This window comes from Notechis scutatus, chromosome 1 (genome assembly GCF_049901735.1).
Source record: "Notechis scutatus isolate UNSWTSFEM ecotype Mainland chromosome 1, rNotScu1.2, whole genome shotgun sequence".
NCBI lineage: Eukaryota > Metazoa > Chordata > Lepidosauria > Squamata > Elapidae > Notechis > Notechis scutatus.
This window is the reverse complement of record NC_142009.1, coordinates 49548170-49564580: the sequence shown is the minus strand read 5'-3', so window position 1 is coordinate 49564580 and position 16411 is coordinate 49548170. Positions and strand designations below refer to the sequence as shown.

Here is a 16411-nt window from a genome sequence, read left to right as displayed (position 1 = left end):
GATGGCAAGGCGTGAAATGAGGATCTTTTGTTTCTACTTCCGGGTTGGGCGGGAAAGTCCGAACGGCTTTGAAAGAGAGCGGGAAACAGCAACCGAGATGGAGGCGCCGCCGCCGACTGCGGCTGCGGCAGTTTGTCCTCCGGCGCCGCGTCAGGAGCCCCGAGTGCAGTGCCTGTCGCGCCGTTGGACGGCCGAGTTGCTGGATCACTTCAGACCTTTCGTGCGCAGACTCGGAGCCGGTCAGGCTGTGGAGACCGAGAATTTGGAGCAGGCTGTGGGGGAAGCGCTTTGGGTGAGGGGAGTCAGGCTGAGAGGGCTCGATCGGGGTGAGAGTTGGGCTGCTAAGGAGGGATGGCGGCAGGTTTAATTGAATTGCTTTTCATTAAGATTACTATCAGATGAAGATTTTAAATAAATATTGAATTGTGTGCGGGGCGTTGTTTGTTTGAATAGAGATTAATTCATTGTCCTAAATCAAGAGGCAACTGGACTTCTATAATCCAGGGTTCTATAATCTCATAGGATTTGAAATGGACACCTACTATTAGAACCATCATTAAAAAGACACAACGACGAATGTTCTTGCTGTGTCGACACAGAAACATCAGAGACTGTCCAAGAAGTTGCTGATACAAATTCTACAGAGGAATGATTAAAGCTGTCATTTGTACTTCTGGTTTTGGTACAGCAACCAAATGGGAACTGCATAGTTAGGACTGCACACCCAAGAGGCAACAGAGCTGAAGAAGCTTCTTGAATGAGAAGTGAAACGTCTTCAAAGAAAAAACAAAGTCCAGTTGCCTCTTGAAAAAGCACCTTTGGGACCACCATGGCCTGGATGACAGAATCTCGATAGACTCTTTTCCCTAAAATTCCTTTAATAAGCAGATGAATAACCTATGGCCCCAAATAAGTCTTCTACCATTCTTAAAGAATGATTGCTGAAAACAGATATCTCAGATTCTTGTATCTTTTAGGTCAGAAACACACACAAGTTGTCATATAAGTTCTAAAATAAGGATAACTATCAGAAACCGTCCTGAACATCTTTACATTTCCTCTCCCACTGATATGTACTGTGTGATGTGATCCTAAACACTTTAAACCCGAGAAATTCTAAATGCAACACAAATGTTGCTGATTTTTAAATATAGAATGACAGCAAGTCATTTTATTTACTTGTGATTTCTTTTATGTGAAGCTAGGCAATTAACTATCAATTGTAAAAAAATTGAAAAGCAATATGGGAGCATAAGAAATACATAAAGATTCAAGAGGGAGATTGCTAAGTATCTTTGAAGAGATTTCACAATTAACGCAGAAATTGTTGTAGAAGTTGACACTTCTGACACTGATCTTAATTTTTTTAAACTATCAGAAGAAGCCAATAGAAACTAAGCTAGACTGGTAATTAATTACTAATGTCTTTAAAAGTTATTAATAGTATTTAAAATGAAGCCTTGGAACTAAAACAGCCAATAACTGAATAGATAAAACTGTGTAGATCATTCTGTTAGGAAAAGTGGCTCTTGTGTACTGTATTTGCCATGCAAGTTTTTTTTTTTTCTAAAATTTTGAAATGTGTTTGTTATGTTATGCTTGGAAATCCTGATAAGAGATCTTTCCTTAGTAAGTTTATTTAGATTTTGTGATTATGATAGTAAATAATGTAAACTAGTATGCTCTGCATACTGTAAGTCAAGACTGACTTGATTGAGGTCATCTAATAAGTTCATAAAAGATGTGAGAAGGACTGATTTTCAAATCGATAATGCCTCTGCCATTATTAACTTTGTATGCAACCCCCCCTAAAATAAAACCAAATTTGAGTTCCAGAAAGCAATTTCTGACAATTGAATGCTAAAGAAGGTCTACCAGTTAGGATGTACTTTCTCTTGAGTACATGTCAGAGTTTTCCTTCTTTTATTTTTTGTGGGAAATCTTTTCTTTTAACTGGTAATAATTAATAGTGAAAACAGACAAGAGAAGTCAAAGGTTCTTTGCAATTATTCCCTTGATAGAAATTAATAGTATCTTTCTGTATATGAAGTACAATCTGAACTGGACAATTTGTTTCAGAAAGGGCAGTGGTCTTATTACATCCATTAATTTGCCTTGAGTTTTCTGTTTAGCAACAGAGGGTTTTTTTCTGGTATTTGTGAGTATATTAATAGAGTTGAATTTGGCATTCATTTCTTATGAAAATACTAGTATCTGTAATGAGATTTATTCCCCATAATTTTGTGTATTGTCATGCAAAAGTGTTTGAAGCCTTGTTGCTGAATGTTGGAATGTACTGAAGGTTGGAAACTATCTTGTAATTTATCTGTCAACATGAGGACATCATTGTGCTTGTAAATATTGTGGACGTTTTGCTGAATGGATGTGCTTTGTTAGATTGCTGTTTATCAATGTACTGTTTATCAATCTCATTCATTCTTGCTGGTCCATTTTGTGATCCAGTATTGTCATTTAAAGGTATCTTTTTAAGAATTCTGACATTATATATTCATATCTGTATATATTTTTGTTCATTTTGTACAGAACTTTGAAACAGCTGTACAAGAGAATATCACTGTTAACGGGCAGCCATGGCAGGAGTCATCAGATCTTCAAAATGGTATATTAATTTAAAAGTATCTTTAGAATTAATATGCAAGGTCTTGACTAATACTGTTGGAAAGTCTTATTCATAAGAAATTATAGGTGGTCCTCGACTTACAACAGGACATTTAGTGACCATTCAAAGTTACAACAGCACTGAAAAATGTGACTTATTGACCAGCAAAGTCAATGGGGAAGCCAGATTCACTTAACTACTGTATTATTAATTTTCAACTGCAGTGATTCACTTAACAAATATTTCACTTAACAACAACAATGTTGGGTTCAGTTGTGGTCGAAAATTGAGGAGTACCTGTATTTTATTGTGAACAGAATTACTCAGTCCCTGTTGTAATAGAATTCCTTGCAATGTTAATCTGGTTTAAAAATATTAGGTATATTAGTATGGTGAGGAGACTTAACATAATAGATCATGTACTTTAAATGCAAACATTTTCTGTTCTTCTCCTGTCGTCTCAGATTAAAGGGTCTGCTACTGCCATCTGTTGGCTTGTTATAATTTGTGGATGGCAGTTAATAATTATATAAGACACTACTTTAAAATGATGTGAATTAATAACAACATTTGTAGAAAAGCTGTACTATATTTCTTTTCAATTTCATTGCAATTGAATTATTGACTCTTTTTTTTAATTTGCTATTTTATTTTAAGTACCAGTGGTGAATTCTGCAGAGCCAGTTTTGTATCATGGTTAAAGTACAAGGCTAAAAACTAAGAGATAATGAATTCTAATCCTGTCTTAGACCAAAGACAGCTGGGTGACCTTGGGCCAGTCATACTCTCTTCAGCCCTAGGAAAGAAGCAGTGGCAAATCACTTTGAACTCTTGCCAAGAAAATTGTAAGCACTTGTCCAGACAGTTGCTAGGAGTAAGCACTGGCTCAAAGGCACCAAAATAAAAATTCTTATCAGACTATTAGATGGCAGCAAACCAGTACACCATTCTATATTTATTAGCTTATCTAGATTTTTGCAACCCACAACTAGTATCCATACTCAAGAACAATTATGCTTATAATTTAAAACCACTTTGTGGAGCTGAGGGGTATTTGGAATTCCTGATGTGAACATATATTTTTATGAAACTGAATACTTAGGTATTTGAACTTTTGGAGGAGTCCAGATTTCAAGGTACTAAGCAAGCCTAAATAATTAGTGTCCATATGTGTTTAAATTTTAAATGCCTCATATAGAAAGATGGATGAATGGTGTTGGTTATTTTTTGAGTTTTGGATAAACTTCTTTCTCCAGAATTTTTTTAAAATAACTCATATTTAACCATTGAGGCTTTTCAAAATACTTGGTAACATAGTACCAATATAGATAATCCTTGAGTTATGCAGGTCATTTAATGACTGTTTAAATTTACAACAACCTTGGAATGAGTGCTTTATTAGCCATAAGATGTTTTCACCTGTTGTAAAATGTCTCACCACCCCCTCCTTTAGTCAAGTGATCCCATTTCGGAGACTTTATAACTGGTTCACATTTATGACCAATTGCCAAGCACCCCAAAATATGAACACCATTTGCAATCTTCTCTGCTGGCTTCCCCAGAAAATCAATGCGGATACTGGCAGAGAGGGTTCCAAGCAGAGGGGACAGAGGGGAGTTTAAGTCTTCCACAGGCAGCAGGAACAGAGCAAGATACTGAAGATTTCAGCACCATAGCCCACCAAAGCATTCCCCCTCCCCCATGCAGTGAGAGAAGCTGAAATTTTTCAGCTGGCTGCAGGAACATTTGACAGCCAAAGGGTTGCCTACTGATGGATTTTATCTGCCAGAAGGCAGACCTTAACGACCTAGATCAGTGGTCCCCACCCAGAGAGAAGGACAGGCTTGGTTGCTTCCTCCCTCCTCTTCTTTCATTTGTGTCCTTGATCCCCGATCCCAGCAGCATTCACCGAAGGTGAAGAAAGCCGCCATTTTTTAAAAAAAAATTCTTTGCGGCCCGGTAGAGAGTGCTCCGCGGCCCGGTCCCAGTCCGCGCCCGGTGGTTGAGGACCCCTGACCTAGATTAATAACTGCAAGTGGAAGTGCAGTCATTGAATGAAGCAATCACATGGCATTTCACTTAATGACTGCTTTGCTCAATGACTAAGATTCCATTACAAATTGTGGTCATTGAGTGAGGACTACCTATACCTGTATTTTTATTTTTACTTGGAGAAGAGTTCCAGTCAGTTTGTTGCACGTGATTCTTTGTTTCTTTTTCAGTTAAAATGATTTATGTCAAGAAACTAGTCTGTTTCCAGGCAATAATTTCTAAGCAAAATTTTATTAGACAGTTAATTCTTACAGTTTTGATGCAGTAAATCATCAGTTGGTTTGCTTTTGTGTTGGTTTCCTTTTTATGGGTTTATCATACAGTTTGTCATTTAACATAAATTCAAATTTGTTTCACAATTTTAATTTTAATAATAAATAAAAAATTTACTGTAATAAATCTTTTCCGTTCCCTTTATACTTTCATGTATACCTGGTCAAGATGATGATATATGTATCTTTTTCTATGCCAATTGAAGTTAAAAATAAATCCACATACTATACTCTTCAAATATTAAACATTTCTATTTTTGTTGTAAAATAGACACAGACATTAAACTCCTTGAAGACCAGCTTGATGAATTAATTGTGGAAGTATCTTCCAAGCGTAATCAGTATCCTAGAAAAATGCAAATAAATGTTGTTAAAGGCATTAAAATGCAACAAAAATTGTTGGTGAGTAATTTAAATTGTAAATCATTGGGTGAAAATATTTACTTTGAGAGAATCAGATAATGATTTACTTACTGCAGTAGCAGATGTCTGTGAATATCAGATTATAGTGTAGGAGCCTAGTTTAATAAGTTACTATGGTGAGGTAATGTTTTGATCCAAGGCTCTTCAAACTTGGCAAGTTTAAGACTTGTCGACTTCAACTCCCAGAACTCCTGAGCTAACATGACTGGAGAAGGAATTCTGGGAGTTTGAAGTCCACAAGTCTTAAAGCTGTCAAATTTGAAGACCCCTGTTTTGATTTCTAAAATCTATTATAAATTATTGTGGTACGGGGAAATACATATGCCTACTTAAAGCTTTAAAAAATGTTTATTGGAGGGAGGTTCAGGATAGACACATACAGCCAGTACTTATTTTATTGCAGACATTGTTAGTTTTATATAGTCATCCCTTTTAATACAAGACTCTGGGTTCTATATGGTGTGTGTGCGTGCGTGCATGTGTGCACATATATGCATATACATGCATGCATGCATGCATACATACATACATACTATATCAAAAAATTAATAGCCAAGGTAACCACAACCATACATAACATTAAACGCAGCCACTGCACAGACTCTAGTTCACTCTCCATGTCTTTTGGCAAAACCATGTTTTCAGACCCTTGCAAAAAGTCAGTAGATTGGGAGAGATGAGGTTCCACATGCAGGAGCCATGACAGAAAAGTTTTTCCTTCTTAGCTCTCCCAGACAATGCCAGGACCAAAGTGTGTTCCTCCTGCCATACCTGATGGAATAAGTAGTCATAGTTGGACAGAGAGGCAATCTGAGATAACCCTTGAATTATACCCAGAAGCAAACTGGCAACTAACACAACCCACAGGGAGAAGTGTAACATAGCCCGATCAAGGGGTGCAAATAAGTCTTACAAAGACACATGTTGCATCTCAATGTAGAAAGTATCACAGTAATCCATACGAAAGATAACCAAGGCATGAGTGATTATAAGCAGGACATGATTTCTATGCTAATAAAGTAGTGTGTTTTAGTGTTATGTAAGTGAAAATATTTACAAAATCAGTATGTACATAAGATGATACAATAATAAATCTTAACCAGTTAACCTCTCAAGTTTTTTTCTTTCACTATTCATTTGTACTCTATTATGGCTTTTTCTTCCCCTCCTTATCTCAATTACTGGAATGTCAGTTCTCCCAGTTTGCTAACAAACAAAGGCATTAATTCACATAGTTCCTCTGTTTTGCTACTGAATCTCCAAACACAAATCACAATATCTTTTCCTGGTCTTTCCATACTCTTTCAAGTCAGTTCAGCATTTTCTTCCTGATCTTACTTCTTGTCCCAGAACCAGAATCTCTGTACTTGGCAGGCTGTACTCCATTGAACGTTAACCAAGTGACATCCTCTATAGCAGCATGTGCTCCAATATTTGAATTGTTATTTTTTTAAAAAAATAATAATAATCTGCTTCTTATTGCTTTTTTAATAATCTGTAGGTAGGACATATACGTGCCATTGTATAGGTGCCTTCTAGCATTTTCCCCATTCTGCCTATGTGCTGTTTGTTTTGGGGCAGGTACACATTCTCGTTTTGTCTGACTGGCTTTCTGAGGACACTAAGTTGCATATTTGAGAACACTTGCTTTGCTGTTTTTTCTTAAATATATTTTTTATTTTTTTCAAACAAGATTAAAATACAAAATACAGAACTCCAATAAAAAAGGTTGTGAGTAAAAGGAAAATATCTGTAAAACATTTTCAGGAAACCAGTGAGACGGGAGAAGTGGCCATTCACTTACTTACAATCGCTGATACATTTTTTAAATAAAAGTCTGAATTTTTTAAAATAAGAAATCTACCTTATCCTAAGTCTTGCAGCAGGGGGCACTGTTTTATTAGTCATCCAAATTGATGTAAAGTTAGATAATACCTAAATTTGAATATTCAGATTAGAATATAAAATATATTGTAATAACAGCATTTAATTCATCTAGGTAGTTCTCCCTTACCAGCAGTAATTGGGAATGGGAACTCTGTCACTAAACAGTGCAATTGTAACTTATGACAGCAGTCTCAGTTGCCACTGTTAAGAGAATCCTAAATGGTCACACAGCATCCTGTAGTCATATGATTGCCATTTACAACCTCCTGCCAGCTTCCCTGTTGATTCCATTTGTCAAAAGCCAGCAGTGGAAGTCATAAATGACAATCATGTGACTGTGGAACTTTGCAATATCATAATTGTGAGCCAGTTGCCAAGCTTGCTACCCATTATTGTGGGTACACTGCAGTGGTCACAACTACAAAGACCTGCCATAAGTGCCCCTTGTTCAGCACCATAACTTCAGAAGGTCATTAAAAGATTAGAATACAGAATAACAGGGTTGGAAGGGACTTTGAGGTCTTCTAGTCCAACCCCCTGCTTAAGCAGGAAACCCTATACAGTATATGTGATGAGACAGCAAAACCTGCTTTTGCTAAATATACAAATCAAAAAATAGTGGGTTTTACAGAGATGTATTACATATATGTACTTGGATAAGAATGTTCATTTGCTTAAGAGTCAAATGTTTTAACCATGAATTAAGTCACATTTTAGAAGTTATAATGCGAACAAAGGAAATGTTTTAAATGCATTTGTTTGTCTGTTTAGGGCTATCAACCTTTTGTGAACTGTCAAGACATAAAAGTGGAACCTTCTCAAGGTAATTTTCTGAAATAATGTACTTCATTTCTTTTCATAGAATATGGCAATTGTATGTTTTAAACACTTCATAAGTCTCTGATCTTTTCTTGAATGGACCTCTTTCATCACCAAAACCAAACCAGATATCTTATAACTTAGCTTATTCATATGACATAAGCTTTTGTGGACTAGACAGCATGCCAGTAGTTAAAGGAAAGAGTATTTGGCAGGTACATAAAAGTGCTGAGTAATAAGGAGAAAGAGGAAGGAAGGAAGGAAAAAAGAAAGGAAAAGGAGACAAGACATAATCTGGCAATATGTGGGAACATTTTATGCTTCTGATGTGAATTCAAGTGAAAAAAAAGCAATAACGTGCAGTCTCTAAGACAGCCTTTTCCAACCTTTTTTCCCTGGAAAAACCCTTGAAAGTTCAGGTCTCAGGGAACCCCTGCATAAGAATGGTGAAAGTACAAAACTTCATAATAAAATTCACTTTTAGCCTACACAGTTCACAATTTGCAATGTTAAAAGAACAGCAAAGTGGTGGACTGGCAACTAAGTTGGAGTGTGTAAAAAACCCCAATCACTGAGCACTAGCATGGTGTGTGCAAAGTTTAAACAGTGATGCTTATTTTTTTCAGTCATGCTTTCAAAACTCTTGACTGATAAAAAAAATACTTAAGATTAAAAAAGCTTATAATTTTGGGTCCAATGCTTTGCAGGAAAAAAACAGAATGCCATATAAAGTTTATAGTTTAAATTCTATCACCTTCCAAGCCATAGTGTTTAGGCCAGTGTTGGGCAATTAATTTTCCCACATGAGAAACTGAGACAATAGGTTGAACTTAAATCTGCTCAGAATTAATTTTATTGCTTTATACAAAGAAGTAAATTATATCATTTTATTAGATGCTATTGGTAAGAACACATGTTATGATAAGGCTATGAAAATGTGGAGTAGGTACAAATATAGCAGTAAAAATAGTAAAAACACCAATCATATCACTATTTCATTTTATTTTTAGCATAACATATGAATTCACTTACTAAGGCAAATATGGCATTTTACTATCAAATTTAACTTGGCTTCAGGTAACATTTCTTCTAACTTGAAATCATTGCTATGGTAATTTATTTGCAATGAAGAATTATTGCATACAAATTTGTGCCACAAGTTCCACGTGCTGGTTGGATTATAAAGTAAAACTATTTGATCAATCACAATTAAAAGAAAATCTAAAGTGGAAATAATGTTTAGGAAAACGTGCAACTATATGGTGAAAGAACTTACTTGCACAATCTGGAATTTGCATCTATCCCTGTGGTGACTACAGTCACCAGAAACGAAAGATAGAATTATAGGCTTTCATTTCCTTATTTCATTTCCCATGTTTTGGAAGCAGTGTAAAGATCTAGTTTTAAAAATACTTAATCTGATGTACAATCCTGTAATATTATACCAGGGCAAACATATTTATAAGGATTGCTGGGATGGATTTATTGGGGTAATCTAGTTTCTTTTCAAATGAGGTTAATTGACCTTGGAAAAACCCGCAAGCAGTTGTTTTGTAATCATTTTACAATACATAGTATGCTGTAACTCTTCCCATTCCTATTTTACAGATGGAATGCAGAAGTGAAGGGCAATAACTTGTCCAAGCTCAGTCAAGTTAACCATAAGTCACCCAGAAAGAATTTATTATTGTTATAATACTTTCAGTTTTCCTTGAGTTTTAGAAAGAGGACAGTTCTCAGCTCAATGAGTTTCTAATATAAAAGGTAGCAAATGTAAAGAGAGTCAATATTTTTATTTTTATATTTGAACTCCTTTTTTAATGGTGCCTCTGATTCAGTGTTGACTCCTGACAAATACCTGGACAGGTCTCTGCTGTTTTCTGTGCAATCTTTTGGGACTGGTTTACCATTTTCTTCCTCCTAGGGCTGAGAAAGAGTGGCTGGCTCATGGTCACCCAGCTGGATTACAATTACTTATGGTTGGTTATAGTAGGAAAATAGAAATCAGACTTAGGGAAGAGATTCAAAGAGCAAAGCTGGAACATTATTGCACAGATGCTTGGGAAAGCAAATCAGGAAACAAGAACAGTGAAGATATATGGGAAAACACCACCCTAGGATTATTAAGGCTAGCAGACAAAGAACTGCATGTTCTAGAGGCTTTTTATTATATTTGTTTCTAGCTTTAACTTTTTTCATTAGGTACATTTTAATTGTACCTGCAAAAAGCAGTACTAACATGCCACAATTTGCAAACTTTTGCTTTTGCTGATATTGGGTGGGGGGGGGGGTTTGCTGTATGGTCACCAACAAAGTTTAAAGGGTTTAAACCAGGGTCTCCAACCTTAGCAACTTTAAGACTTGTGGACTTCAATTCCCAGAATTCCTCAGCCAGCTTTGCTGGCTGAGGAATTCTGGGAATTGAAGTCCACAAGTCTTAAAGTTGCTAAGGTTGGAGACCCCTGGTTTAAAGGGTTCAAACTGAACATTTGGTGTGGCCATAGAGTTTTTTATCTGTATATTTATTTTGAATAATTGATATGGCTACTTATCTCATAGCAGTGAGTTTTTTCAGCTTATCAAAATTTTGAATTCAAAATTTGAAACCAACCCCCCCTTCCCCAATACGCAGCCAAATTGCGATTCTTTAGTGAGGGTCTTCCTGAAAAAGAAACAAATATAGCCGATGAAGAAAATTGCATGGGCGGTTTGGAGGGGGTGGATTGTGCCTTTGACTCCTGGTGGCTGTCTAAAGTAGCCCTACAGTTTTCTTGGCAAGATTTCAGAAATGATTTGCCATTGCCTTCCTAGGGCCAAGCATTGCTCAAGATACACTGCTTGGATATGTACTCATTTGTTTTTATCTGAAAAGTGATTTCCCAAATTTTTTGAGTTGAGAAAGGTTACTTGTGAGTCAAAGCAGATTTTGTGAATTTGTATTTTGCTGAACATGTAGATTTGTCCTTGGAAAGTCTTAGATAACTTACTTGATTATTCCTCCCTTTTCCCTGGAAACTTATATTGTGAAGTTTTTAGAAGATGTGTTGACCTATACCCGTGATGGCGAACCTATGGCATGCGTGCCAGAGATGGCATGCAGGACCCTCTCTCTGGGCACACGAGTTGTCATCCCAGCTCAGCTCTGCTGCGCACGCGCCTCCCATCAGCCAGCTAGTCTTTGGGTCTCTGCTGTGCATGCGTGGGGGAGTGGCCTGCGCGGGAGTCACGTGCGCATGTGGGGGAGAACACGCGGGTATTGCATGTGCAGGCGGTGGGGTGCATACACAGGAGTCACACACACATGCGAGGCAAATGCACAGGGGGTCGGGTGCACGCACGGGGGTCGGGTGCACATGCACAGGGGAGTTGATGCATGTGCGGGGTTGTGCATGCGCAGGGTTGTGCATGCGCAGGGTGTGTGGGTGTTGCATTCTGGGGATGCGAACACCCACTTTGGGCACTTGGTGCCAAAATGGTTAGCCTTCATTGACTATACACTCCTAGCTCACATGTTTACTGCATATTGTAGCAGTATAGAAGTAGACAATTTTGTATGGGTGATTTTTAAGAAATATTAAGAGAAAGCTTGAAGGTTCACTGTGGCCTCAAACCCTGTATGTAGTTGTATTAAAAAAACTAATTTTATATAATGCTTTGCAGTTATAATTTTGGCATACACGTAATCCTTGATTTACTACAGTTCATTTAGTGACCGTTCAAAGAACACTGGAAAAAGTGACTTATGACCATTTTTCACACTTATGACCGTTGCAGCATCTCCATGGTCACAAGGTTTACATTTGGATGCTTGATAATTGGTTCATATTTATGACGGTTGCAGTGTCCCAGTACCATGTGACCATCTCTTGCGACCTAACAAGCAAAATCAATGGTGAAGCGAGATTCATTTAATAACTGTGCTACAACTGCAGTGATTCACTTAACAAATGTGGCAAAAAAAAGTCATAAAATGGGACAAAACTCTTGTAACAAATTTCCCATTTAGCAACATAAATTCTGGGCTCAATTGTTGTAAGTCAAGGACTTACCTGTACTTTATATCATCTCTTCTAATAGAGATTATAATTACAACTACTATTTACTGTTCTTCATTACTGATGTGGATTTGATATACTGTACAGTTTAGAACGCAACACAGTATTTTCCAGATAGATTAATCTAGGATTTATGCAGTTTTGAATATACAGCAGTTCTAGGAATTTCCCTCTCAGAATTCTGATGATTAGGGTTCAAGAGCTGCAAGACGAAAAGACGTCCGTTGAACTTCTGGAAATCAGCATTTATGACATTAGATACAATAGCAATGAAAAATTTGTGGAAGAATAGGAGATAAATAGTTTATGGCAGTATAAATATATGTGTGTAACAGTTTAATTTCAGAAGTTTCTGTCAGAAAATCTGTTTTAAAATAAATATTAGGCTAAAATGGGAAATTAATAACAACGTTTTGCTTTTTGCTCCTTTGTATAGCTTTGTTTAAAAATACTATGAAATTGCAATACACAAGAGCTTTTATTTATCCAACAATACATATTAGAAGTTTTAGAAATTTGTGGGAGAAGCTGGCAGGTTAGGGATCGTGAAATCCTGGAAGACAATGTTTATTGACAAGTCTGATGTTATTTTTCTGTTTGTTTTACAGTGTAATTATTCATTTCTTCCAAAGAGTTCTGATTAGTTTATTTAACTATTTTTTGTCATCCCTTTGCAACTATGTATGGTTTAGGAGGAGGTATGACCAATCTAAAGCATTGGTAAATTGAGTTGCTTGCTGAATATGGATTTTGAATGAAGTATCCCTAATTTGAATGAAGTATCCCTAATCTCACTATATCAGGGGTGTCAAATTCAAGGCCCGGGGGCCAGATCCGTCCTGTGGGGTGCTTAGATCTGGCCCACAGGGCCGCTCTGGGAACAGTGAAGGACTAGCCCACGATGCCTCTGCCAGCAAAAACAGAGCTCAGGAGGGCCCTCCCGAGCTCCATTTTTACTGGCAGAGGGTTGCAGGAGGCTGTCGAAGCCGAAAATGGAGCTCAGGGGCCCATTTTTGCTGCAGAGCGCTTGGGCCGCCACAGGCACCCCCAACACAAGTGACATTGAGCTGGCCATGCCCACCCTAGCAATGCCCACCCCGATCCCCGAGGTCAAACACAACCCTGATGCAGCCCTCAATGAAATCAAGTTTGACTTCTCTGCACTATATCATCTGAGTATGTATGTATGTGATAGGAAAAGAGTTTATTTTCAGTTTTGCATATTTCAGAAGTGATTGTATATTTAACTCATTGAATGTCGCAGTATATAATTGCTTATCAAAAATAAATTGATAGTAAATTGCAGAATGAAGTAACATGGTCCACAAAACATTTGTACTTTTTAAAATTTTGGAACTTTTCTTTTTAGAAGTTGAATAAAATAGTGTCTTTGGAATAGTAGATTGCCCATGATACTGTCTCAATATCAATTCCTCCCCTCTTCTCTCTCTTTTACATTACAATGCAGCAGATTGATATTTTTCTTGATTTATCTTCTCAGATAATATATGAATCTTTTTTTTTTTTTACCAGATCAGTCTATGGTAGAACTGAGACTTTCAACAAAAACTATGTCTAGACATAGTGCAGAATCATTTAAGGTGAGATTTCTAAAGATACAATGGGATGTATCTAGATTCAGTTGATTAATTGACATAATGGGTTATGCATTAATGACTCAACTCCAACTGACATAAGATAGTTGTAAGTACAAAAAGTCTGGTCCAAATTAGTAGCATTCATAAGCTGGAAATATAACTACGTGAAAAATTACATATTCCAGTCCTCAAATGTTTCACTATTCTCTGGGATGCAATGATATGCTAGTTCTAGAAAGGTTTGTGTCTTTCCAGAAGTGTATTTTCCAGGTGGTGTTCTACTTAAAATCCAGTCTCCAAATATCCATTTCCAGGGAATGCATAGTTTTACAAATTCCTAACTTTTACTTGTTGCCAAGCAATAAGACACTTGTGAAAACATGATTCATTAACTATTTTAAGAAAAAAAAACTATAGGGGTCTCTTTATTTTTCAAGTGAATAGATCTATTCAGAACTTGTCTGGTGTACTTAGTGTCATCTAGGTATGCTTTGAATCTACAACTCCCAAAATTTCAGTCCTTTTAAATGCGTATTGAAATTACAAAGTGGTTTTAGGAAAAGTTGTAAAACATATCACATATGAATTAAATTTTAATGTACTATTGTTAAAATTCATTAAAGCGGTTTAGGAATTCTAGTACTCCAAGAGTACTAGTAATAGCTCAATTTGAATAATCTGGGATTGTTTTTGTTTTTCTCCTGCCATCTCCAGTCCCTGTCATCCCTTGTGGAAAGAGCAGAAGGCTTCTCAAAAGCATTGTCTTTACAACAAACTTTGGAACAGTGCAGACTCCATCAAGAAATCATGTTTGTCTCTGAAGTTGAAAAAGAGAATAAAAACGATGTCAAAAACCTTACATCACAAGTGGAAGTTATACCTTCACAAACTGCTATCAGTAATTCTGTTGTACTCAAAATAAAGAGATCGTCGTGTTCTCCACAGAGACGCTACCCACTCCGACAAAGAAAACTTAGTCATGATACTTGAACACTTTTTTGGAGAGATCATTGCATAGCCTTTGATATTTTTTTTTGGTTTGTTTGTTTATATAGCATCCTTAGTGATCCCCTCGAATCCATATAACCAAACAAATTTTGTTTGATAGTGATGAAGTTCGATACTGGATCCCTTTATATAGCTACTCTGTAAAATACTTAAGCATATTATTAAATTTGAACATTATTCTTTGAAACTAAATTTGCCTACAGTATATTACAGCAGGATGATCTTCTACAAGGACTTTCACTTGTTTATGAATGCTTTAATGCTTAATTGCTTGAATAGTAATTTCTCCAAACATTAGGTAAGAGCATTATCTATGCTCTTGATCCATGAAATTGTACATTTCCATAGCAAAGATTCTTACTGAGTCAAACTTTAAAAGAACTATGAGCAGAGCATCTGCAACTGGAATTTCAGAGAACTGAAATCCTTTAGATGCACATAGTATCTAGTTCCCTGTAACTGTGGATTTCTAGACCAGTATAATTTTTTAATGAGCTCAACTTCTATATATGTTCATTGTAGCTATAGGCTGGGGTTAAAAATTAAAGTATTTAGCTGCAGATTGTGTCTTCACTAAAGTCTAAAAACTAATGAGGAAAAAGTATTCGGTGCTAATATACAGGTAGTGTCATGCCCCTGTTGGAAACTGACTCCGAGGGAGAGGAGGAACAGCTGACAGGGAGTGGAAGTGTGGCTCCAGAGGTTGTGAGGGAGGCTGGGGAAGGGCAGAGGCCAGCTGGTCAGTCAGAGGAAAACCCAGGCCCATCCCCTCTTCATCCTAAGACATGCAGGGAGGAACGGAGAAGGGAACAATGTGGCTTACGGGAGATGAAATGGCCATGATCCCCCACATTGGTGCAGCTGGGGGGGGAATAGTATAAAGGAGGGGCATTTAAAACACAGCGTTGCTAGAAGCAAAGTGAGTTATTTCTGGCTGAGGTTTATCTTGGTTGGCGTTCTTCCAACCGACTGTACCTTGTTATCTTCTTTAAGGTTGTAATTAATTATTCTGGTCTGTCGTGGAAATTCCTCCAGTGCGGTTTGTTTTGGTTTTTGATTTCTCCGTTATCTGTTCTTTGAGTTTGGACTGTATTTCTTTCATTTGGAGACTATTTTGGAAAGAGTTTAATCTCCAACTGCGAACAATTGAACAGTGAGGCCAAGTTGGAGGCATTAAAGGAAATTTATTTACGTTTGGGAATTTATTACGTGTGTGCTGCTTCCTGGGTCATCACAGGTAGTCATTGACTTATAACAGTTCATTTAGTGACCGTTCAAAGTTACAACGACTTGTGACCGCTTTTCACACGACTGTTGCTCACATGATCAAAATTCGGATGCTTGGTAACTGGTTCACATTAATGACAGTTACAGGGTCCCAGGATCATGTGATCACCTTTGGTTACCTTTGGACAAGCAATGTCAATGGGAAAGCCAGATTCATTTAACAACAATGTTACTAACTTAAATCTGCCATGATTCACTTAACAACTGTGGCAAGAAAGGTTGCCATATAGGGCAAAACTCACTTAACAAATATCTCACTTAGCAACATAAACTTTGGGTTCAATTGTGGTTGTAAGTCAAGGACTACCTGTACCTCCTCTTTCCTGCGTTCCCTTTTCCCTGAGTCATGACAGGGCTTCTGGTAATTTGGGGGGGGGGGGCTGGGAGTAT

General features: G+C 37.1%; 1 protein-coding gene across 2 annotated transcripts in view; it reads left to right on the top strand.

The window, feature by feature from the left end:
* Positions 1-15935, top strand: part of NSL1 (NSL1 component of MIS12 kinetochore complex) — a 54689-nt gene extending 38754 nt beyond the window's left edge. The window contains exons 1-6 of one of the 2 annotated variants that reach the window (XM_026682895.2): positions 2-292; positions 2545-2620; positions 5216-5346; positions 8026-8077; positions 13662-13729; positions 14441-15935. In XM_026682895.2, coding sequence (XP_026538680.1) covers positions 2-292; positions 2545-2620; positions 5216-5346; positions 8026-8077; positions 13662-13729; positions 14441-14716 — 894 coding nt within the window. In that variant the 3' untranslated portion in view covers positions 14717-15935. Of the gene's footprint in view, position 1; positions 293-2544; positions 2621-5215; positions 5347-8025; positions 8078-13661; positions 13730-14440 lie in introns of those variants that run through there. The other variant, XM_087963673.1, reaches the window with a different exon arrangement.
* Positions 15936-16411: the final 476 nt, after the last annotated feature.